General features: G+C 38.5%; 1 protein-coding gene across 1 annotated transcript in view; it reads right to left on the reverse strand.

Moving 5' to 3' along the window:
- Window positions 1-24,525: 24,525 nt before the first annotated feature.
- Window positions 24,526-25,489, reverse strand: part of musk (muscle, skeletal, receptor tyrosine kinase) — a 99,366-nt gene continuing 98,402 nt past the window's right edge. Inside the window, exon 17 of the mRNA XM_061980908.2 lies at window positions 24,526-25,488. Coding sequence (XP_061836892.2) covers window positions 24,791-25,488 — 698 coding nt within the window. The 3' untranslated portion in view covers window positions 24,526-24,790. The remainder of the gene's footprint in view (window position 25,489) is intronic.

Below are 25,489 nucleotides of genomic sequence, written 5' to 3' on the forward strand. Positions count from 1 at the left end.
GGGGGTTAAATCACCAAAAATGATTCCCGGGCGCGGCGCCGCTGCTGCCCACTGCTCCCCTCACCTCCCAGGGGGTGAACAAGGGGATGGGTCGAATGCAGAGGACAAATTTCACCACACCTAGTGTGTGTGTGACAATCATTGGTACTTTAACTTAACTTTAACTTTACACATACAAACTGTAGCACACAAAAAAGCACATTTAATAAAAAAAAAACGTTATTATGGTCTTACCTTTACTTAGAAATGCGCTGCTGTTGTGCTGGATTAATGAACCCCCTGATGGGAGTATTATGTCAACTAAAGCCCTCACTTAAACTTTCCACGTGCAAGATTGAATCTATTTCAAAAAGTGTAACCGAGGGTTTAAAATTGTCGCCTATACTGTATGAAACTACAAAATAACAAACACGGAGGCTCCAGTTTACACGAGGACCACTTTACTTTCAAAAACTTCCGCTCCGCTCCAACGTGTCAAAATTCCGCTCTTAGCGCCTTCAAAATAAGAGCTCAAGGCATATACTGTATAACAGCGCATAACAGGAACTTAAAATCACAAATAGGAAAGCCCATAAAAATAGGTTACAAAAGTTATTTAATAAGAAGCCAAAAAGTGCAAAAACAATAATGTTTGTGTTGGAGGAGTTGTGAATTAGGTACACCTGCAGTCTGCAAGTGTACCTAATGTTGTGGCCCTGCAGTCATTCACAACTCCTCCAACACGAACATTATTGTTTTTGCACTTTTTGGCTTCTTATGAAATAACTTTTTTTAAATAGATTCAATCTTGCACGTGGAAAGTTTAAGTGTGGGCTTTAGTTGATATAACACACCCGTCAGGGGTTGCCGTGCATTCTACGGCGGGGGTGCAGGAGGCGAGCCTCAGCCAGTGCGTCTTTTGCAGCCGTTTTATGATCGCTCAGCACAAGAAATACGTTACACACATACAGTTGTTGACAAAATACACTGTACATTATATACCTCAGCTAACTAAACTATGGAAATGTATAATATAGTTCATATAGCAATACGGTCTCACTGCACAGCAGGCCAGCAGTTAGCCGAGTCCGGAATCCATGTTGAGGCACTGAGTGACGTGCCTCGACTGGCTGCTGTTCACCGCACCGTCTCTTCTCAGTATTTGAACGGCAAATGTGAAAATTCAGCGATTTTGAATAAACATAATCTACAACTGGTGAAGTTAAATGGAAAATAACTTTATAGTATAATCACTGGATACATTTAACAATTTAATAAATATTTTTTTCTTTTTACATTTTTTTTCTTTCCATGATGGCAGGTGAGGCCCCGCCTCACAATATATTCCTCCGCATTTAAAAAAACGGCGTTATTAGCGAAAACCGATGTACCGCATTATACACATACTATGCAACTTTAGAAAAATGTACTATAAGTACTATAATGACATAATGTTGTTTTATTTCAGCAGCTTTAATCCCAAGAGGCCAGGGTTCTTTGTTAGCGGAGCGGGTCCAAGACCTTAAGCCTCAGCCAGCCTCTGTGCATTGAAGTGCTGTTACACACACACACACACACACACACACACACACACACACGACACAGTACATCATGTGGCGTCTGCTTTAATCTGCCGTCTGCAACATGTAACAAGATTAGATATTATGCACTTATTTGTTCAGGAGGCCATTCAGCTGTTCCTCAGTAATTGACATGCACAGCATACAGGAAACATCCATGTCGCCTACCTAGGTTCCATTCTAGAGGCTAATCTTTCCTGTGATAAAATGGCAACCAAGGTAATCAAAAAGGTCAACCAACGAACGAGATTTCTGTATAGAATCTCCTCTCCGGTCAACAAAAGCACCATGAGCAGGCAGTTAGGAAAAAAGCTAAGAAAATGATTTCCAACTCACAACATCCACTCTTTCCTGAATATGGAACCCTGCCATCAGGGAGAAGACTCCGGGTCCCACTATGCAAATTTAACCGCCTTAAATTATCATTTGTCCCAGCCTCCATTAAGCTGACCAACAATGTGCAATAGAATTGTAATACATAGGTTAGCACTTTTTTAGCACACAGCACTTTAGCACATAGCACTTTAGAACTAAGCACTTTAGCACACAGCACTTTATCCATGAGCTCTAGTGCAATGCACATTGGTACTTTATCTTTATCTCCATACTGTAGATTTGATGCCTACATCAAAGTGCCACCTATGTCTATCAAGCTCCATGTTCTGATGTTTAAATGTTAGTTGTATGGTTGTGGTTGTGTCTGTGCTTGTGTTTTTGTTCTGTTGTTTTTGGGTATGTTAAGAAAGCAATGATGCACTGTGCCCAAGACAAATTTCCCCGCGGGGACAATAAAGTTGAACCTTGAACCTTGAACCTTGATGAAGATTCTAGCGGGAACTCTCATTCAACCCTTTTTTGATGACGCATGCACCTCCTGGTATCCTAGCACCTCCAAAACACTCAAAATCTAGACCCCAAACATCCCAGAACAATCTAGTCAGATTACTTCTAGACCTCCACCCCAGATCACACCTCACTCCTACCCACTTCTCCAAAGTGGGCTGGCTCAGGAGTGGAGGACAGAGTCAAACAACTTGCACTGAGCCCATACTTGCCAACCCTCCCGAATTTTTCCGGGAGACCCCCGAAATTCAGCGCCTCTCCCGAAAAACCTCCCGGGACAAATATTCTCCCGAAAATCTCCCGATTTTTATGCGGACCTGAGTGAGGACAGCCTTTTTTTTTTATGACAGGAGGACAACAGGGTGACAAGAACTAAATCATCCAGACTAGAGATAAATTGTATTATTATGTTTATCTTACCTAAAAATAAATATATTTATTAATTACAAAAAAAATAAATACATTTTTACTATATTTTGCTAAAAACATCAACATTAATTGTGTTTTTATTTGTATTTTTTCTGACTCTTTATTACACCCAGCCATAGAATTATACATTAAAATAAACATGTATGAAATAATTAATTTTAAATGATCATAATAATTCATTTAAAATGACCATATTTAATTATTAAAATAATTGCTTGTTTATCAACAACTTTAGCATTTTATTCATTACATTTTGAAGCTCTCAGAAGCCAAGTTATGTTATATCCTTAAGATTTATTTATGCAAGTTTGAAGTATATATATATATATATACATATATATATATATATATATATATATATATATATAAATAGTCTTGTGATTTTTTTTCCCACACATACATATATATATATATATATATATATATATATATATATATATATATATATATATATATATATATATATATATATATATATATATATATTTATATGTATGTATGTATGTATGTGTATATATATATATATATATATATATATATATATATATATATATATATATGTATGTATGTATGTATATATATATATATATATATATATATATATATGTATATGTATGTACATGTATATGTATGTATATATATATATATATATATATATATATATATATATGTATATATATATATATATATATATATATATATATATATATATATATATACGTATATATATTTCATATATATATGTATATATATATATATACATATATATATATATATATATATATATATATATATATATATATATATATATATATATATATGCCGCTAGGGATTTTGGGCCCCATGAAAAGAATCTTTACAGGGCCCCCAACACAGTGTCATTATTTTTTCTGTATTATAATTTCATCATCATTAGGGGCCTCTCTGGGCCCCCCTCCATTATGGGCCCCTAGAATCTGTCTCCTTTACCCCGCCTTTTCGGCGCCCCTGTATATGTATATATATATATATATATATATATATATATATATATATATATATATATATATATATATATATACATATATATATATAAAAATGTATGTACTGAATGTATGTATGTATGTATGTATATATATATATATATATATATATATATATATATATATATATATATATATATATATATATATATATATATATATATACATATATATATATAAAAATGTATGTACTGAATGTATGTATGTATGTATGTATGTATATATATATATATATATATATATATATATATATATATATATATATATATATATATATATATATATATATATATATATATATATATATATGAAATACTTGACTTGGTGAATTCTGGCTGTCAATATACACCTCCCCTCTTAACCACGCCCCCGCCCACAACCACGCCCCAGTGTTTGATTGTGAGGCATTAAAAGCCACAAAATGCAAGGGGTCCATCAGACCCACAAACGCTGGCTGAGTAACAACAATATAAACATACACAAGGGTTAAGTGCCTCAAAAAATGTTATTGAAGTGTGAGAATAATAATTAACTAAACAATTCTACTAGGGCCTTTGCAGTTTTTGTTGCTCGGGCCCTAAAAACTCCAAACTGGTTCCAATTATATTGCAACCGGCGCCAATGTGTTTTTGTCAGATGCAAAGAACAAACAGCAGTGTGCATATGTGAGCGTTAAACCCACTCCACTGTGTTTATTGTTCCACGGAAGTGGAGCGCTGGCCCCCAGCTGACTGACATGTGCCTCGGTGCTTTCCTTCGGTCCCCATTGAGCCAATCCAACATGTTCCTCTGTGCAGTCGCTGAGTGACTGGGATGTCATTCCTTCCTCACAACGTCAATACAGACACTTTCCTCTCTCAATGGCCGTTGTCCGACATTTGAATTGGCTGACTCAGAAGCCCGGCTGCCAACAAAACCTAATTCAAGGTGGTAAAAAACAAGACCGGACCAGCTCAGCGTGATTGTCCTCCAGCGGTAGCGGTGATGTAGGAAGGTGAGGGGGTCCGTTTAGATAAAGCATTTGTTTGGAGGGTCACAAGCAGATTATTGACGGATATTTCCAAGAATCATGTGAGGACTTTGTCATGAATTCTAACAGACAAAAGAAGAACCGATAAAAAAAAGGACGTGCTGACGGAGCTAAGAGGTAATGAGCCAATGGTGTGACTCCAGGATGCAGAGAGCCCAAAATGGCAGAAACAAAGGGCTGGTATAGGCAACAGAGTACAGTAACTCATGCACACTGACAAAAAGGTGAACTTAAATAGACATCACTAGAATTTACCCAGTGAGGGTTGGACTCCGCCAAGGCTGCCCTTTGTCACCGATTCTGTTCATAACTTTTATGGACAGAATTTCTAGGCGCAGTCAAGGCGTTGAGGGGATCTGGTTTGGTGGCTGCAGGATTAGGTCTCTGCTTTTTGCAGATGATGTGGTCCTGATGGCTTCATCTGGCCAGGATCTTCAGCTCTCACTGGATCGGTTCGCAGCCGAGTGTGAAGCGACTGGGATGAGAATCAGCACCTCCAAGTCCGAGTCCATGGTTCTCGCCCGGAAAAGGGTGGAGTGCCATCTCCGGGTTGGGGAGGAGATCTTGCCCCAAGTGGAGGAGTTCAAGTACCTCGGAGTCTTGTTCACGAGTGAGGGAAGAGTGGATGGTGAGATCGACAGGCGGATCGGTGCGGCGTCTTCAGTAATGCGGACGCTGTATCGATCCGTTGTGGTGAAGAAGGAGCTGAGCCGGAAGGCAAAGCTCTCAATTTACCGGTCGATCTACGTTCCCATCCTCACCTATGGTCATGAGCTTTGGGTTATGACCGAAAGGACAAGATCACGGGTACAAGCGGCCGAAATGAGTTTCCTCCGCCGGGTGGCGGGACTCTCCCTTAGAGATAGGGTGAGAAGCTCTGTCATCCAGGAGGAACTCAAAGTAAAGCCGCTGCTCCTCCACATGGAGAGGAGCCAGATGAGGTGGTTCGGGCATCTGGTCAGAATGCCACCCGAACGCCTCCCTAGGGAGGTGTTTAGGGCACGTCCGACCGGTAGGAGGCCGCGGGGAAGACCCAGGACACGTTGGGAAGACTATGTCTCTCGGCTGGCCTGGGAACGCCTCGGGGTCCCACAGGAAGAGCTGGACGAAGTGGCTGGGGAGAGGGAAGTCTGGGCTTCCCTAATTAGGCTGCTGCCCCCGCGACCCGACCTCGGATAAGCGGAAGAAGATGGATGGATGGATGGATGGATGGATAGAATTTTGAGAATAATACTAAACAGAAAGTGACATGGGGCATTTTTACCACTGTGTTACATGGCCTTTCCTTTTAACAACACTCAATAAAGGTTTGGGAACTGAGGAGACACATTTTTGAAGCTTTTCAGGTGGAATTCTTTCCCATTCTTGCTTGATGTACAGCGTAAGTCGTTCAACAGTCTCGGCACTGTACTTACATCATGATTTGTGTCTTTTTGCATGATTTATACGATGGTAATGAATGTGTTAATTTGGTGCATACAAGATGACAAAGTGTATGCATGGCAGTCACATCATTTATTTACTAACCTGGCCTCTCTGCAGTGTAGTCATATTCCTGAGGTTGTTCTATTTTAGTAGTTCTCTACAATTAGCCTGCCATTCAAAAATGTCTATCAAGTATGAACTTTTGTCTATACTTGAATGCATTTTGTATTGCTTCTTTCACAATATCTCAGGATTCTAGGAACATTAGTAATAATGAGTAAAAAAACTAATTTTTGTGTTTGCAAACCTTACAAAAGCACATGTTTTTAGTAAAACTGACAAAGATACATTAATACTGGCATTATTAGACATATTGCATGTTTGGTTTAGGAGTTATGCTTGAATAAATTTGTTATTGCTTTTTTCAAATTTTTTCAGGATTCTTAGAACATTACTCTCATATTGAGTAAAAAAACACATTTTTGTGTTTGCAAACCTTACAAAAGCACATGTTTCTAGTAAAACTCACAAAGGTACATTAATACAGGCATTATTAGACATATTGCATGTTTGGTTTGGGAGTTATGCTTGAATACATTTGTTATTGCTCTGTTTGCATTATCTCAGGATTCTAAGAACATTACTGTCATATTGAGAAAAAAAACAAATGTTTGTGTTTGCAAACCTTACAAAAGCACATGTTTCTAGTAAAACTCACAAAGATACATTACTACTGGCATTGTTAGACATATTGCATGTTTGGTTTGGAGCATACTTGCCAACCTTGAGACCTCCGATTTCGGGAGGTGGGGGTGGGGGGCGGGGGCGTGGATCGGGGGTGGGGCGGGGGGCGTGGTTGGGGGTGTGGTTAAGATATATATATATATATATATATATATATATATAAGAAATACTTGACTTTCAGTGAATTCTAGCTATATATATATATATATATATATATATATATATATATATATATATATATATATATATATATATATATATATATATATATATATATATTTTAAAACAAATACTTGAATTTCAGTGTTCATTTACAAACTACAACTCACAAACACTTTAGAGTTAGGCTCCACCATCAGAATGTGTACTTAAACTTATAAAGATCACATGGATATTATGCAGTGAGTTGATTCACCAAAACTAACCTGTTATACAGGAGGAAAAAGCACACAGGACGTTTCAATTGTTCACAGACTGGTCGCGCTCATCAGAATGACAAGACACTTCCGGTCTGCAGGTGATAGCATTCAATTGGGAAGAAACACCCTACTGCACCCTACTGACCAATGTGAATACTGATAAATGTGTAATGACAGCTCCAAAACGAATTCAAACCACAAAATAGAATAAATAAATCAACACAAAAATGTGACACATTATGGGTGGGTCACATATGCATGTACAGTAGATGGCAGTATTGTCCTGTTTAAAAGTGTCACAACATTGCTGTTTACGGCAGACAAACTGCTTTACGGTAGACACTGTTGTTGTGTATTCAGGTCCGCCTGAATTTCGGGAGTTTTTCGGGAGAAAATTTGTCCCGGGAGGTTTTCGGGAGAGGCGCTGAATTTCGGGAGTCTCCCGGAAAATCCGGGAGGGTTGGCAAGTATGGTTTGGATGTTGTGGTTAAGAGGGGAGGAGTATATTGACAGCTAGAATTCACCAAGTCAAGTATTTCATACATACATACATACATACATACATACATATATATATATATATATATATATATATATATATATATATATATTTATATATACATCCTGAAAATATGAAAAAAAAAACTGTGTTTAGATAATTGATACTTCAAACTTGCATAAATAAATATTAAGGAATATAACATAACTTGGCTTCTGAGAGCTTCAAAATGTAATGAATAAAATGCTAAAGTTGTTGATAAACAAGCAATTATTTTAATAATTAAATATGGTCATTTTAAATGAATTATTATGATCATTTAAAATGTATTATTTCCAATATGTTTATTTTAATGTGTAATTCTATGGCTGGATGCAATAAGGAGTCAGAAAAAATACAAATAAAAATACAATTAATTTTGATGTTTTTAGCAAAATATAGTAAAAATTTATTTAGTTGTTGTTTTTTTAATTAATAAATATATTTATTTTTAGGTAAGATAAACATAATAATACAATTTATCTCTAGTCTGGATGATTTAGTTCTTGTCACAATGTTGTCCTCCCGTCATAAAAAAAAAGTCTGTCATTACTCAGGTCCGCATGAAAATTGGGAGATTTTCGGGAAAATATTTGTCCCAGGAGGTTTTCGGGAGAGGCGCTGAATTTCGGGAGTCTCCAGGAAAATTCGGGAGGGTTGGCAAGTATGGTGTTTGCAAACCTTACAAAAGCACATGTTTCTAGTAAAACTCACAAATATACATTAATACAGGCATTGTTAGACATATTGCATGTTTGGTTTAGGAGTTATGCTTGAATAAATTTGTTATTACTTTTTTCACATTTTTTCAGGATTCTAAGAACATTACTCTCATATTGAGTAAAAACAATTTTTTGTGTTTGCAAACCATACAAAAGCACATGTTTCTAGTAAAACTGACAAAGATACATTAAAACAGGCATTATTAGACATATTGCATGTTTGGTTTGGAGTTATAATTAAAACAATTTTTTAGAGCTTCCAATGCATTTTCTCAGGATTCTAAGAACATTACTGTCATATTGAGTAAAAAACTAATTTTTGTGTTTGTAAACCTTACAAAAGCACATGTTTCTAGTAAAAATGACAAAGATACATTACTACAGGCTGTCACGACTTGGACTATGGCGTGGTTTGTTCTCCCGTGGTGCAAATGAACATTTGGACCAGACATGGCGTGAAGGTGAAGACATATTTAATTTTACTGTAACAAATAGAACAAACTAAAGGTGCGCACAAGGCGGAAGTACAAACTTGACAAATGAAACCAATACTTGCACGTGGGCAAAAAACTAAGGACATGAACAAAAGTCGCTATCTGTGGCATGAATCGAAAAAACTTACTTGGACAGGGCATGAAGTACGCAGAGGTAAACAGAGTGTGACAGGGGTATGATGTCGCCAGACAGACAGCCTGGCAACTGGAAGCTTAAATAATAGTGACATGATTAAAGACAGGTGCGTGAGTCGTGAGGGCAGGTGAAAACTAATGGGTTGCTATGGTGACAAACAAGAGTGCACAATGAGTCCCAACGTGGAACAGGTGAAACTAATGGGTAACTATGGAAACAAGACAAGGGAGTGAAAAGCCAGAAACTAAAGAGTCCAATAACTAAACAAAACAAAACATGATTACACAGACATGACACAGGCATTGCTAGACATATTGCATGTTTGGTTTAGGAGTTATGCTTGAATACATTTGTTATTGCTCTGTTTGCATTATCTCAGGATTATAAGAACATTACTGTCATATTGAGTAAAAAACATATTTTTGTGTTTGCAAACCTTACAGAAGCACATGTTTCTAGTAACATTCACAAAGATACATTAGTACAGGCATTATTACACATATTGCATGTTTGGTTTAGGAGTTATCCTTGAAACAATTTTTAGTGCTTCAAATGCATTTTCTCAGGATTCTAAGAACATTCCTGTCATATTGAGTAAAAAACAAATTTTTGTGTTTGCAAACCTTACAAAAGCACATGTTTCTAGTAAAACTCACATAGATACATTAATACACGCATTATTACACATATTGCATGTTTGGTTTAGGAGTTATGCTTGAAACAACTTTTAGTGCTTCAAGTGCGTTTTCTAAGGATTGTAAGAACATTACTGTCATATTGAGTAAAAAACTAATTTTTGTGTTTGTAAACCTTACAAAAGCACATGTTTCTAGTAAAACTGACAAAGATACATTAATTCACGCATTATTAGACATATTGCATGTTTGGTTTGGAGTTATAACTAAAACAATTCTTTAGAGCTTCCAATGCATTTTCTCAGGATTCTAAGAACATTACTGTCATATTCAGTAAAAAACTAATTTTTGTGTTTGCAAACCTTACAAAAGCACATGTTTCTAGTAAAACTCACAAAGATACATGAATACAGGCATTATTAGACATATTTCATGTTTGGTTTAGTAGTTATGCTTGAATACATTTGTTATTGTTCTCTTTGCATTACCTCAGGATTCTAAGAATATTACTGTCATATTGAGTAAAAAAATAATTTTTGTGTTTGTAAACCTTACAAAAGCACATGTTTCTAGTAAAACTCACAAAGATACATTAATACAGGCATTATTACACATATTGCATGTTTGGTTTAGGAGTTATGCTTGAAACAATTTTTAGTGCTTCAAGTGCATTTTCTAAGGATTCTAAGAACATTACTGTCATATTGAGTAAAAAACATATTTTTGTGTTTGCAAACCATACAAAAGCACATGTTTCTAGTAAAACTGACAAAGATACATTAATTCAGGCATTATTAGACATATTGCATGTTTGGTTTGGAGTTATAATTAAAACAATTTTTTAGAGCTTCCAATGCATTTTCTCAGGATTCTAAGAACATTACTGTCATATTGAGTAAAAAACTAATTTTTGTGTTTGTAAACCTTACAAAAGCACATGTTTCTAGTAAAACTCACAAAGATACATTACTACAGGCTGTCACGACTTGGACTATGGCGTGGTTTGTTCTCCCGTGGTGCAAATGAACATTTGGACCAGACATGGCGTGAAGGTGAAGACATATTTAATTTTACTATAACAAATAGAACAAACTAAAGGTGCGCACAAGGCGGAAGTACAAACTTGACAAATGAAACCAATACTTGCACGTGGGCAAAAAACTAAGGACATGAACAAAAGTCGCTAACTGTGGCATGAATCGAAAAAACTTACTTGGACAGGGCATGAAGTACGCAGAGGTAAACAGAGTGTGACAGGGGTGTGATGTCGCCAGACAGACAGCACTGGCAACTGGAAGCTTAAATAATAGTGACATGATTAAAGACAGGTGCGTGAGTCGTGAGGGCAGGTGAAAACTAATGGGTTGCTATGGTGACAAGCAAGAGTGCACAATGAGTCCCAACGTGGAACAGGTGAAACTAATGGGTAACTATGGAAACAAGACAAGGGAGTGAAAAGCCAGAAACTAAAGAGTCCAATAACTAAACAAAACAAAACATGATTACACAGACATGACACAGGCATTGCTAGACATATTGCATGTTTGGTTTAGGAGTTATGCTTGAATACATTTGTTATTGCTCTGTTTGCATTATCTCAGGATTCTAAGAACATTACTGTCATATTGAGTAAAAAACTAATTTTTGTGTTTGCAAACCTTACAGAAGCACATGTTTCTAGTAACATTCACAAAGATACATTAATACAGGCATTATTACACATATTGCATGTTTGGTTTAGGAGTTATGCTTGAAACAATTTTTAGTGCTTCAAATGCATTTTCTCAGGATTCTAAGAACATTCCTGTCATATTGAGTAAAAAACTAATTTTTGTGTTTGCAAACCTTACAAAAGCACATGTTTCTAGTAAAACTCACATAGATACATTAATACACGCATTATTACACATATTGCATGTTTGGTTTAGGAGTTATGCTTGAAACAACTTTTAGTGCTTCAAGTGCGTTTTCTAAGGATTGTAAGAACATTACTGTCATATTGAGTAAAAAACTAATTTTTGTGTTTGTAAACCTTACAAAAGCACATGTTTCTACTAAAACTGACAAAGATACATTAATTCACGCATTATTAGACATATTGCATGTTTGGTTTGGAGTTATAACTAAAACAATTCTTTAGAGCTTCCAATGCATTTTCTCAGGATTCTAAGAACATTACTGTCATATCGAGTAAAAAACTAATTTTTATGTTTGCAAACCTTACAAAAGCACATGTTTCTAGTAAAACTCACAAAGATACATGAATACAGGCATTATTAGACATATTTCATGTTTGGTTTAGGAGTTATGCTTGAATAAATTTGTTATTGCTGTTTTCAAATTTTTTCAGGATTCTAAGAACATTACTCTCATATTGAGTAAAAAACAATTTTTTGTGTTTGCAAACCTTACAAAAGCACATGTTTCTAGTAAAACTCACATAGATACATTAATTCAGGCATTATTAGACATATTGCATGTTTGGTTTAGGAGTTATGCTTGAATAAATGTGTTATTGCATTTTTCAAATTTTTCAGGATTCCAAGAACATTCCTGTCATATTGAGTAAAAAACTAATTTTTGTGTTTGTAAACCTTACAGAAGTACATGTTTCTAGTAAAACTGACAAAGATACATTAATACACGCATTATTAGACATATTGCATGTTTGGTTTGGAGTTATAATTAAAACAATTTTTTAGAGCTTCCAATGCATTTTCTTAGGATTCTAAGAACATTACTGTCATATTGAGTAAAAAACTAATTTTTGTGTTTGTAAACCTTACAAAAGCACATGTTTCTAGTAAAACTCACAAAGATACATTACTACAGGCTGTCACGACTTGGACTATGGCGTGGTTTGTTCTCCCGTTGTGCAAATGAACATTTGGACCAGACATGGCGTGAAGGTGAAGACATATTTAATTTTACTATAACAAATAGAACAAACTAAAGGCGCGCACAAGGCGGAAGTACAAACTTGACAAATGAAACCAATACTTGCACGTGAGCAAAAAACTAAGGACATGAACAAAAGTCGCTAACTGTGGCATGAATCGAAAAAACTTACTTGGACAGGGCATGAAGTACGCAGAGGTAAACAGAGTGTGACAGGGGTATGATGTCGCCAGACAGACAGCCTGGCAACTGGAAGCTTAAATAATAGTGACATGATTAAAGACAGCTATGGTGACAAACAAGAGTGCACAATGAGTCCCAACGTGGAACAGGTGAAACTAATGGGTAACTATGGAAACAAGACAAGGGAGTGAAAAGCCAGAAATTAAAGAGTCCAATAACTAAACAAAACAAAACATGATTACACAGACATGACACAGGCATTTCTAGTAAAACTCACAAAGATACATTAATACAGGCATTATTAGATATATTGCATGCCTGGTTTGGAGTTATAATAGAAACAATTTGATATAGCTTCAAACACATTTTCTCAGGATTCTAAGAACATTCCAAAACTATCCTGTGGAAAAACACAAGTGGGTGGAACAAAAGCGAGCGACTGTACACGGCAGTTCTTTCCACTGCGAACAGATAGCATAAACCAAACGGTGGAAGACAGGAAAAGTGGCGAAAGGAAGGTAAAGCCATCAGCAAGACTGAAGTATACAGAAGTAAAGGTGCAGACAAGATGTATGAGGGGGAGGACACAAGTTTAGAAGAGACATGAGGCCAAACTCCAACTCTATAAACAATTTACTCTTCACATCCTCATTCCTGAAGCCTCTCTCACACCAGCAAGTGGGACACATGAAACTTCACAACTTGATTTCCTCCAAGATGATTGTCATACCAGAACATTCTTGTCCAATGTGACTGCCGTTGTGGCTTGTGCAGCCCTTTGAGACACTCGTGATTTAGGGTTATATGAATAAACTTTGATTGATTGATTGAGGCTACGCCGGATAGTCCAACCTCGGATTCAGGAGGAACAGTGTGGTTTTCGTCCTGGTCGTGGAACTGTGGACCAGCTCTATACTCTGGGCAGGGTCCTTGAGGGTGCATGGGAGTTTGCCCAACCAGTCTACATGTGCTTTGTGGACTTGGAGAAGGCATTGGACCGTGTCCCTCGGGAAGTCCTGTGGGGAGTGCTCAGAGTATGGGGCATCGGACTGTTTGATTGTGGCAGTTCGCTCCCTGTATGATCAGTGTCAGAGCTTGGTCCGCATTGCCGGCAGTAAGTCGGACACATTTCCAGTGAGGGTTGGACTCCGCCAAGGCTGCCCTTTGTCACCCATTCTGTTCTGAACTTTTATGGACAGAATTTCTAGGCGCAGTCAAGGCGTTGAGGGGATCCGGTTTGGTGGCTGCAGGATTGGGTCTCTGCTTTTTGCAGATGATGTGGTCCTGATGGCTTCATCTGGCCAGGATTTTCAGCTCTCGCTGGATCGGTTCGCAGCCGAGTGTGAAGCGACTGGGATGAGAATCAGCACCTCCAAGTCCGAGTCCATGGTTCTCGCCCGGAAAAGGATGGAGTGCCATCTCCGGGTTGGGGAGGAGACCCTTCCCCAAGTGGAGGAGTTCAAGTACCTCGGAGTCTTGTTCACGAGTGAGGGAAGAGTGGATGGTGAGATCGACAGGCGGATCGGTGCGGCGTCTTCAGTAATGCGGACGCTGTATCGATCCGTTGTGGTGAAGAAGGAGCTGAGCCGGAAGGCAAAGCTCTCAATTTACCGGTCGATCTACGTTCCCATCCTCACCTATGGTCATGAGCTTTGGGTTATGACCGAAAGGACAAGATCACGGGTACAAGCGGCCGAAATGAGTTTCCTCCGCTGGGTGGCGGGGCTCTCCCTTAGAGATAGGGTGAGAAGCTCTGTCATCCGCGGGGAGCTCAAAGTAAAGCCGCTGCTCCTCCACATCGAGAGGAGCCAGATGAGGTGGTTCGGGCATCTGGTCAGGATGCCACCCGATCGCCTCCCTAGGGAGGTGTTTAGGGCACGTCCGACCGGTAGGAGGCCACGGGGAAGACCCAGGACACGTTGGGAAGACTACGTCTCCCGGCTGGCCTGGGAACGCCTCGGGATCCCCCGGGAGGAGCTGGACGAAGTGGCTGGGGAGAGGGAAGTCTGGGCTTCCCTGCTTAGGCTGCTGCCCCCGCGACCCGACCTCGGATAAGCGGAAGAAGATGGATGGATGGATGATTGATTGATTGATTGATTGATCTGCAGTGGGAATACAACCTCAGAGTCACATTTTAGTACTTGGCGCATGCTAACGTTAGCATGTTATCTTTTAGCTAATTTGGCAGATGTACACCTACAGAGTCATATATTTTGGCACTTGATTGCATGCTAACAGTTAGCAAGCTAACATTAGCATGTGAGCACGTTAAAAAAACAGCATGTTAGCTTTATTGCTTTGCTCCGTAAGTATACACTTCAGAGTCCTTTATTTTGGCACCTGATACATGCTAATTGTTAACATGCTGACGTTAGCATGCTATCTGAGTTAATTTTGCAAGTATTTTGGCACTTCAAAGATGCTAACTGTTAGCGTGTTAAGACGACTGCAACGCACGTCTTGTCGGGATCCCCAGCAAGAACATCCAGAAGCTGCAATACATACAGAATAGTGCTGCTAGGATCCTGATGAGAGTGAATTCAAAGTGTCCCTACTAAACCACCAGTGCCTCCATGGAAATGCCCGCCTCTACCTCAAAGAACTGCTCACCCCCAAATCCTCCACACGACACCTCCGCTTCGGACAGGCTAACCTCCGCCAACCTCCGAGGACAAAGCTACGAACAATGGGAGACCGGGCTTTCTGCTCCGCCGCTCCCAGTCTGTGGAACGCTCTCCCTGACCACCTGAGGGCACCACAGACTGTGGATGCTTTTAAAAAAGGCTTAAAACCCCTTATTTTAAAAAAAAAACTTTTTTTTTAGATATATGCATACTAGTTTTAGCTATTTGGCTGTTCTAGTTTTTATTTTTTTAGTATATATATATATATATATATATATATATATATATATGTCTTAATAAGGTTATCCAAAAAATAGTGCTCGATACCGTAGTAGAGCGCAATATATGTATGTGTGGGAAAAAAACCTGATTGCCCTCTCAACGGGGGGTGCTTACAAACATCAGTTGTCTACCAATCTAAGGTAATACGCAAGGACATTAACACATCCGACACATATGTAGGATTAACCGAGGGAGAATTCAAAACCAGATGGAACAATCACAAGGCTTCTTTCAGGAACAAAAACCTGCGAAATACCACAGAACTCAGCAAACACATTTGGGACCTCAAAGACAATAATGTTGAATATTCAATAACATGGCAAATTCTTGCATCCAGCACACCTTACAATAGTGGTAATAAAAGATGCAACCTATGCTTGAAAGAGAAACTGTTTATTATTTACCGTCCAGACCTGTCATCCCTCAACAAGCGCAGCGAAATTGTAACAACATGCCGCCATAGACGGAAACACCTCCTAGGTAACACATGAGCCAATCACCACGCCCCTAGGCCAGCCTGTACCCACCCACTCTGTGCCCTATATAAACCATGATATGCGAATGCTCCCATTAAAATCTCCTGACGATTGAGGGTACCCCCCCTCATGAAACAGGCCTGTAGAGATGAAATAGTCTTGTGATTTTTTCCCACACATACATATACATATATATATATATATATATATATATATATATATATATATATATATATATATATATATATATATATATATATATATATATATATTTTTTTTTTATTTTTTTTTAATACACTGTAGCACTTTGAGGTTGTTTACTCAATGCAAAGTGCTTTTTACAAATAAAATCTATTATTATTATTATTATTATTATTGTTAACTGCTGGCATGCTAACGCAAACTTTTGTAGCTAATTTTTCCGGCACAGGTGTACACCTAAGAGTCCTACCTTTTTTGTTACCTGATGCTATCTGGTTATCCTAACTATGTGTGGAAATTATGTTGTTTTTTTTGTTTTTTTTATAATTTTGACTTTTGTGTTATTTCTAAATCTAAAAAAGTGTAAAGTCACATTATTATTGCAAACGAATGTTTTTACTAGAGAGGTCCGATAATATCGGACTGCCGATATTATTGGCCGATAAATACTGTAAAATAAAACATCGGAAATTATCGGTATCAGTTTCAAAAAGTAAAATGTATGACTTTTTAAAACGGCGCTGTGTACACGGACGTAGGGAGAAGTACAGAGCACCAATAAACCTTAAAGGCACTGCCTTTGCGTGCCGGCCCAGTCACATAATATCTACGGCTTTTCACACACACAAGTGAATGCACAGCATACTTGAGGGTGACCGTATAAACAACTTTAACACTGTTACAAATATGCGCCACACTGTGAACCCACACCAAACAAGAATGACAAACACATTTCGGGAGAACATCCGCACCGTAACACAACATAAACACAACAGAACAAATACCCAGAAGCCCTTGCAGCACCAACTCTTCCGGGACGCTATAATATACACCCCCCGCTACCCCCTACCCCCCCACCTCAACCTCCTCATAACCTATCTGGTTATCCTAACTATTAACAATTTAGTTTAGTTTTTTTTAAAAACACTATTATTTACATTACCCATCAACCTCGTAACTACAAGCACATTTTATTGTTAAGTCTGCCTATTGAAAGGTGAGACATTTTGACTTTAATCCTTTGTGTTTGAACTCCACTCAGCACAAACTTCAGTTCCAAAAACTATGCTGACTATGTTTTTTTTGTTTTTTTGACTTAAAGAGGTTTTTGCACACGTGTGATTTGCTGCGGCCGTGTCTGTGGATTTGGCTCTTTCTGCTGCTCACCACACACTCCCCACAGAACCCACACCAGACGCTTGGGCGGGGCTCCTGCTTTCACTTCACTGTGCAGCTAAGTGAAATGAAGGTGAAAGCTTTTCTTTTATTTCTCCCAAAGCACACAAATGAAAACAAATAGAAACAAAATAATGAACTAGGGTTGTTCCAATACCAATATTGTATGTATTTCCATACTTTTTTAAATAAAGGGTACCACAAAAAATGTTGTTATTGTTTTTATTTTTATTTATTTTTGTATTGTTTTTATTTATTTTTATTTTTTCTCCCAAAGCACACACATGAAAACAAATAGAAACAAAATATTGAACTAGGGTTGTCCCAATACCAATATTGTATGTATTTCCATACTTTTTTAAATAAAGGGTACCACAAAAAATGTTATTGTTTTTATTTTTATTTTATTTTATTATTTTTTTTTATTGTTTTTATTTTTTTTTTCTCCCAAAGCACACAAATGAAAACCAATAGAAACAAAATAATGAACTGGGGTTGTCCCAATAACAATATTGTATGTATTTCCATACTTTTTTAAATAAAGGGTACCACAAAAAATGTTGTTATTGTATTTATTTTTATTTTTTTTAATTGTTTTTATTTTTTTTTTTTATTTTTTTTTTTCTCCCAAAGCACACAAATGAAAACAAATAGAAACAAAATAATGAACTAGGGTTGTCCCAATACCAATATTGTATGTATTTCCATACTTTTTGAAATAAAGGGTACCAAAAAAAATGTTGTTATTGTTTTTATTTTTATTTTTATTTAAAATTATTTATTTTTTTATTGTTTTTATTTTTATTTATTTTTATTTTTTTTCTCCCAAAGCACACACATGAAAACAAATAGAAACAAAATATTGAACTAGGGTTGTCCCAATACCAATATTGTATGTATTTCCATACTTTTTTAAATAAAGGGTACCACAAAAAATGTTGTTATTGTTTTTATTTTTATTTTTTTTATTTTTATTTTTTATTTATTTTTTTCTCCCAAAGCACACAAATGAAAACCAATAGAAACAAAATAATGAACTAGGGTTGTCCCAATACCAATATTGTATGTAGTTCCATACTTTTTTAAATAAAGGGTACCACAAAAAAATTTGTTATTGTTTTTATTATTATTATTATTTTTTTTATTGTTTTTCTTTTTTTTTCTCCCAAAGCACACACATGAAAACAAATAGAAACAAAATATTGAACTAGGGTTGTCCCAATACCAATATTGTATGTATATCCATACTTTTTTAAATAAAGGGTACCACAAAAAATGTTGTTATTGTTTTTATTTTTATTTTATTTTATTATTTTTTATTGTTTTTATTTTATTTTTTTATTTATTTTTTTCTCCCAAAGCACACAAATGAAAACCAATAGAAACAAAATAATGAACTGGGGTTGTCCCAATACCAATATTGTATGTATTTCCATACTTTTTTAAATAAAGGGTACCACAAAAAATGTTGTTTTTATTTTTTATTGTTTTTATTTTTTATTTTTTTTTTATTTTTTCTCCCAAAGCACACACATGAAAACAAATAGAAACAAAATATTGAACTAGGGTTGTCCCAATACCAATATTGTATGTATTTCCATACTTTTTTAAATAAAGGGTACCACAAAAAATTTTGTTATTGTTTTTATTTTTATTTATTTTTTTATTGTTTTTATTTTTTATTTTTTTTTATTTTTTTCTCCCAAAGCACACACATGAAAACAAATAGAAACAAAATAATGAACTAGAGTTGTCCCAATACCAATATTGTATGTATTTCCATACTTTTTTAAATAAAGGGTACCACAAAAATGTTTATTTTCTTTATTTTAACAAAAAATCTTAGTGTACATGAAACATATGTTTATTATTGTAATTTAGTCCTTAAATAAAATAGTGAACATACTAGACAACTTGTCTTTTAGTAGTAAGTAAACAAACAAACACTCCTAATTAGTCTCCAGTAACATATTGTGTCATTTATACACCTATTATTTTGTACACATTATGAGGGACAAACTGTAAAAATATTATTAATCCACTTGTTCATTTACTGTTAATATCTGCTTAGTTCCTGTTTTAAACCCCGCCCCTACCCCAAGCCTGCTCCCTCACACATCAAACCCCCCCCCCCTATTCATTTAAAACCCGCGTGCCGCACCAGCTTAAAAATTATATATAAAGGTGTGGGCAGCGTGTCTGAGACCCCTGGTTTATACATAGTACAAAGCAAAAAAAACAACTTTGTATGCAGTGTTATTTCATTTAAAATTTCAAAAATGTTTGCGGCTCCCGTTATTTTCTATAATTTGTGAAACTGGTCAAAATGGCTCTTTGACTGGTAAAGGTTGCCGACCCCTGTCTTAGGTGCACTCACCTTTTGTTTATTTTTGGTTTAAGCATTAGACACCTTTTTACCTGCACCCTGCCTCCCGCTGTTTCCCGACATCTACAAAGCAATTAGCTACCTGCTGCCACCTACTGATATGGAAGAGTATTACACGGTTACTCAGCACAGACACTCAACAACAACACATCATTTGCAGACTATAATTACTGCTTTGCAAACAATATTTTTAACCCAAATAGGTGAAATTAGATAATCTCTCATGGCACACTAGTTGAAAAACACTGATATAGACCACAAGGAAGTCTTTTACATCCATTTTCTACCACTTGTGCCTTTAGAAAGAAAATCATGATAAGACCACTTTAATGCGCCTTATAATCCGGTGCGCCTTTTGTATGGAAAAAAGACCTGACTCGACCCGCTCATCGGCAGAGGTGGGTAGAGTAGCCAGAAATTGTACTCAAGTAAGAGTACTGTTACTTTAGAGATTTATTACTCAAGTAAAAGTAAGGAGTAGTCACCCAAATATTTACTTGAGTAAAAGTAAAAAGTATGTTGTGAAAAAACTACTCAAGTACTGAGTAACTGATGAGTAACATACACACACACACATATATATATATATATACACAGGTAAAAGCCAGTAAATTAGAATATTTTGAAAAACTTGATTTATTTCAGTAATTGCATTCAAAAGGTGTAACTTGTACATTATATTTATTCATTGCACACAGACTGATGCATTCAAATGTTTATTTCATTTAATTTTGATGATTTGAAGTGGCAACAAATGAAAATCCAAAATTCCGTGTGTCACAAAATTAGAATATTACTTAAGGCTAATACAAAAAAGGGATTTTTAGAAATGTTGGCCAACTGAAAAGTATGAAAATGAAAAATATGAGCATGTACAATACTCAATACTTGGTTGGAGCTCCTTTTGCCTCAATTACTGCGTTAATGCGGCGTGGCATGGAGTCGATGAGTTTCTGGCACTGCTCAGGTGTTATGAGAGCCCAGGTTGCTCTGATAGTGGCCTTCAACTCTTCTGCGTTTTTGGGTCTGGCATTCTGCATCTTCCTTTTCACAATACCCCACAGATTTTCTATGGGGCTAAGGTCAGGGGAGTTGGCGGGCCAATTTAGAACAGAAATACCATGGTCCGTAAACCAGGCACGGGTAGATTTTGCGCTGTGTGCAGGCGCCAAGTCCTGTTGGAACTTGAAATCTCCATCTCCATAGAGCAGGTCAGCAGCAGGAAGCATGAAGTGCTCTAAAACTTGCTGGTAGACGGCTGCGTTGACCCTGGATCTCAGGAAACAGAGTGGACCGACACCAGCAGATGACATGGCACCCCAAACCATCACTGATGGTGGAAACTTTACACTAGACTTCAGGCAACGTGGATCCTGTGCCTCTCCTGTCTTCCTCCAGACTCTGGGACCTCGATTTCCAAAGGAAATGCAAAATTTGCATGGTTGGGTGATGGTTTGGGGTGCCATGTCATCTGCTGGTGTCGGTCCACTCCGTTTCCTGAGAACCAGGGTCAACGCAGCCGTCTACCAGCAATTTTTAGAGCACTTCATGCTTCCTGCTGCTGACCTGCTCTATGGAGATGGAGATTTCAAGTTCCAACAGGACTTGGCGCCTGCACACAGCGCAAAATCTACCCGTGCCTGGTTTACAGACCATGGTATTTCTGTTCTAAATTGGCCCGCCAACTCCCCTGACCTTAGCCCCATAGAAAATCTGTGGGGTATTGTGAAAAGGAAGATGCAGAATGCCAGAGCCAAAAACGCAGAAGAGTTGAAGGCCACTATCAGAGCAACCTGGGCTCTCATAACACCTGAGCAGTGCCAGAAACTCATCGACTCCATGCCACGCCGCATTAACGCAGTAATTGAGGCAAAAGGAGATCCAACCAAGTATTGAGTATTGTACATGCTCATATTTTTCATTTTCATACTTTTCAGTTGGCCAACATTTCTAAAAATCCCTTTTTTGTATTAGCCTTAAGTAATATTCTAATTTTGTGACACACGGAATTTTGGATTTTCATTTGTTGCCACTTCAAATCATCAAAATTAAATGAAATAAACATTTGAATGCATCAGTCTGTGTGCAATGAATAAATATAATGTACAAGTTACACCTTTTGAATGCAATTACTGAAATAAATCAAGTTTTTCAAAATATTCTAATTTACTGGCTTTTACCTGTATATATATATCCATCCATCCATCCATTTTCTACCGCTTATTCCCTTTTGGGGTCGCGGGGGGCGCTGGAGCCTATCTCAGCTACAATCGGGCGGAAGGCGGGGTACACCCTGGACAAGTCGCCACCTCATCGCAGGGCATATATATATATATATATATATATATATATATATATATATATATATATATATATATATATATTAGAGATGCGCGGTTTGCGGGCACAACCGCGGAGTCCGCGGATTATCCGCGGATCGGGCGGATGAAATAAAAAAAAATTAGATTTTATCCGCGGGTCGGGTCGGGCGGTTGAAAAAAAAAAAAAAAGATTTTAAATAGATTCAGGCGGGTGGCAGTTAAACCAATTGGTAAATATATATACATAGTTAAATGTTGTTACCCACATACGAAAAACGAGCAGGCACCTGCAGCATATGCCACAACAGAAGAAGAAAAAAAAAAGAGATGGACACTTTTACGGAGCGGAGAAAGCCCCCGACGCCTCGCCGGGGTCCGGGACCGAGGCCCCTTCCCTCGAGAGGGCCCCACCGGGAGCCGTAGCTGAGGCGATCCGCGAGAAGGGCCCGACGCACGTCCAGGGTCACCACCGCGCCCACCGCACCGACACCCCGCCTCGTCCGCCTTCGCCGCGGCCGGCGTCACGCGCAGCAGTTAAGCAGCTTACCTGCCCGCCACCCCCGTGGCCGGGGGCTCGTAACAGGGGTCACTCCGCGCGCTCCGCCCGCGCAGCTTACCTGCCCGCCACCCCCGTTGCCGGGGGCGCGTAACAGGGGTCACTCCGCGCGCAGTGCGCTCACGAAAGGGGTGGGGCTCACCCTGGTTGATATAGACAGCAGGACGGTGGCCATGGAAGTCGGAACCCGCTAAGGAGTGTGTAACAACCCACCTGCCGAATCAACTAGCCCTGAAAATGGATGGCGCTGCAGCGTCGGGCCCATACCCGGCCATCGCCGGCAGCGAGACGCGCTTGGAGGTGCGCTCAGCGCGGCTCCCATATGATTGCGCACTGGTGTGCGTCTGGGCCGTGACAGCGTGGCACGCGAATGTCTGTGCTGCATTGGATCAGTCTCCTTTCTTTAACACGCAAAAGCTTTATAACCTCACTAATGCCTTGCATCGTCTATATTAGATATATAACAACGGGCAGGTGCGGGCGGATGCGGTTCTGATTAAATGTTAGGTCGGGTGGATGGCGGATGGTTGACGACTTTCTGATGCGGTTGCGGATTAAATAATTGCCTATCCGCGCATCTTTAATATATATATATATATATATATATATATACACACATAAATATATATATATACATACATTGATATATACAGTATATAATTTATATTTATTTATTTTGCCGTTTTTGTTGACATGTTAAAGGTGTTTTAATGAATATACATGCATGTTTAACACATATAGATTCCTTTCTTTCATGAAGACAAGAATATAAGTTGGTGTATTACCTGATTCTGATGACTTGCATTGATAGGAATCAGACAGTAGTGCTGATAACGTCCACGTTTTCAAATGGAGGAGAAAAAAAGGTCCTCCTTTCTGTCTAATACCACATGAAAGTGGTTGGTTTTTGGCTTCTTATTCGTCCAGCTTCCATATTCGTTTTTATACACTTTACAAGAAATACATTGGCGGCAAACTCCGTAGCTTGTTTGCGCTGGCTTTTGGAGACTCTTATTTTGAAAGCGCAGGCGCGATGGAGCGGCACTTTTATTGTGAAGACAGGAACTGTGCAGTCAGTCTTTAGGCTTTTGACGGGATGTACGGTTGAAATAAAAAAGGGTATTTTTTTCCTTCACACTTTTGATTGATTGATTGGAACTTTTATTAGTAGATTGCCCAGTACAGTATACATCCCGTACAATTGACCACTAAATGGTAACACCCCAATAAGTTTTTCAACTTGTTTAAGTCAGGTCATGTGACCGCCTGGCTCTGTTTGATTGGTCCAACGTCACCAGTGACTGCATCTGATTGGTGGAACGGAGTGAACGTCACCAGTGACTGTATTTGTTGAAACGCAGGCACTTTGAAGGTCTGTCTGACAGACCAAAACAAACAAAGCGTGCATTAACAGATCGATCAAAATTAGTAGCGAGTAGCGAGCTGAATGTAGATAAAAGTAGCGGAGTAAAAGTAGCGTTTCTTCTCTATAAATATACTCAAGTAAAAGTAAAAGTATGTTGCATTAAAACTACTCTTAGAAGTACAATTTATCCCAAAAGTTACTCAAGTAGATGTAACGGAGTAAATGTAGCGCGTTACTACCCACCTCTGGTGCGCCCCATGGTCCGGAAAATACGGTATCTTACTTGAAAATCTTAAAAAAAGACAAAAAAAACCCATCTCCCACCTCAGTCTGCCTCAACATCAGCAGTTGTGTTCAGTGTGTGTTGATGCATCCGGTCCAGAATCCGATGTGTACTGCAGAAGCTGGGCCGGTCTGACGGGTGTGTGCTCCAGCAGAGCCTCATCAGGTTGTACAGCTCCAGCGGGCAGTTCTCCGGACAGGACAGAACGTGACCGTCCCTCACGTAGTAGATGACTTCCTCGTGACCCATGCCGTAGTACGGCTGCATGCCGTGGGAGAAGATCTCCCACAACACCACGCCGTAAGCCCAAACATCCGATTCGGTGGTGTAGCGGTTGTAGAAAATCGACTCCGGGGGCATCCAGCGGATTGGTATGGCGTCGTTCTCGTTGGCCTTGTAGTAGTCCGCTGAGTATATATTCCTGGAGAGGCCGAAGTCGGCGATCTTCACCACCATTTCCTCGCCGACCAGGCAGTTTCGTGTAGCCAGGTCTCGGTGGACGAACTTGCGCTCGGAGAGGTAGGCCATGCCGGCTGAGATCTGCTTGGACACCGACAGCTGATCGGCGCAGGCCAGGGCCCCCGCCTCCGTCTCCGAGGACCAGCTGCCAGCCGACATGCTGGCGCGGCTGAGGGTTCGTGCGGATCGTGTCGGAGAGCGACGACGCAGGAACTCGTTCAGGTCGCCGTGGGACATGTACTCAAACATCAAGCACATGGGCTTACCTACCGCACACACACC

This window comes from Nerophis lumbriciformis, linkage group LG20, assembly GCF_033978685.3.
Source record: "Nerophis lumbriciformis linkage group LG20, RoL_Nlum_v2.1, whole genome shotgun sequence".
NCBI classification, from domain to species: domain Eukaryota; kingdom Metazoa; phylum Chordata; class Actinopteri; order Syngnathiformes; family Syngnathidae; genus Nerophis; species Nerophis lumbriciformis.